This window comes from Protopterus annectens, chromosome 10.part0 (genome assembly GCF_019279795.1).
Source record: "Protopterus annectens isolate FY-2018-M chromosome 10.part0, PAN1.0, whole genome shotgun sequence".
Lineage (NCBI taxonomy): Eukaryota > Metazoa > Chordata > Ceratodontiformes > Protopteridae > Protopterus > Protopterus annectens.
The window spans coordinates 1788457794-1788459627 of NC_056744.1; the positions used below are offsets into that span (position 1 = coordinate 1788457794).

At 33.4% G+C, this 1834-nt stretch overlaps 1 protein-coding gene across 1 annotated transcript; it reads left to right on the top strand.

Annotated features, from left to right (window-relative positions):
* The first annotated feature begins 628 nt into the window (after window positions 1–628).
* On the top strand, window positions 629–1438 carry LOC122814502 (histidine-rich glycoprotein-like). Its single transcript, XM_044087077.1, has one exon. It carries the CDS (start codon window positions 629–631, stop codon window positions 1436–1438), a length of 810 nt encoding a protein of 269 aa, XP_043943012.1.
* Window positions 1439–1834: the final 396 nt, after the last annotated feature.

A 1834-nucleotide genomic window follows, 5' to 3' on the forward strand; every position in this document is an offset into this window, starting at 1 on the left:
AGAAACAGAGTTCATTGGTGGATGATACAGTATGAACATATGATAAATGACCATGAACATACGATAAATGACCATGAACATATGATAAATGACCATGAACATACGATAAATGACCATGAACATATGATAAATGACCATGAACATACGATAAATGACCATGAACATGTGATAAATGACCATGAACATATGATAAATCACCATGAACATGTGATAAATGACCATGAACATGTGATAAATGACCATGAACATACGATAAATGACCATGAACATATGATAAATGACCATGAACATACGATAAATGACCATAAACATACGATAAATGACCATGAACATATGATAAATGACCGTGAACATACGATAAATGACTGTGAACATGTGATAAATGGCCATGAACATACGATAAATGACCATGAACATATGACAAATGACCATGAACATACGATAAATGACCATGAACATGTGATAAATGACCATGAACATACGATAAATGACCATGAACATATGATAAATTACCATGAACATACGATAAATTACCATGAACATATGATAAATCACCATGAACATGTGATAAATGACCATGAACATATGATAAATGACCAATGAACATACGATAAATGACCATAAACATATGATAAATGACCATGAACATATGATAAATCACCATGAACATGTGATAAATGACCGTGAACATGTGATAAATGACCGTAAACATATGATAAATGACCGTGAACATATGATAAATCACCGTGAACATACGATAAATGACCATGAACATATGATAAATGGCCATGAACATACAATAAATGACCATAAACATATGATAAATGACCGTGAACATACGATAAATCACCATGAACATACGATAAATGACCATGAACATATGATAAATGACCATGAACATGTGATAAATGACCATGAACATGTGATAAATCACCATGAACATGTGATAAATGACCATGAACATATGATAAATGACCATGAACATACGATAAATGACCATGAACATATGATAAATGACCATGAACATACGATAAATGACCGTGAACATGTGATAAATGACCATGAACATACAATAAATGACCATGAACATATGATAAATGACCATGAACATACGATAAATGACCATGAACATGTGATAAATGACCATGAACATATGATAAATGACCATGAACATACGATAAATCACCATGAGCATGTGATAAATGACCGTGAACATGTGATAAATGACCATGAACATACGATAAATGACCATAAACATATGATAAATGACCATGAACATATGATAAATCACTGTGAACATACGATAAATCACCGTGAACATATGATAAATGACCGTGAACATACAATAAATCACCATGAACATACGATAAATGACCATGAACATATGATAAATGACCATGAACATGTGATAAATGACCATGAACATATGATAAAATGACCATGAACATGGGCTTAATCGTAGGCGCCATTTTCAGTGACCTTATTGAAGCATTCACTTTAATAGACCACAGCCTCCTTTCATCTCCCTTGCTAAGATATCGAGATCTTGTTTTCTAGTATCCTTCTTACTCAAATTAGCAGAAAGGAAGATATATTTGTGTCATTCTCAAAACACCTATATTGTTCCTTCCAGTAACAATAATGTCTTTCATCAGAATTACTTCTTCAGATCTTAGCTCTCCCTGGATCTACAGTTGACATGCTTAATTTCTATAGGACCTACAGCTGTCCTTCCAAGTCACTGCTTGACACACAAATGTCTGCTCCATACTCCTACAGAACCAAAAGCTATCCATTTCAGCATCCTACAGAACCTATAATCGTCCATCTTAAG

Bases quoted from the DNA above. Each gene is read 5' to 3' on its own strand.
- LOC122814502 (XM_044087077.1), top strand. From the start codon at position 629: ATGATAAATGACCATGAACATATGATAAATCACCATGAACATGTGATA.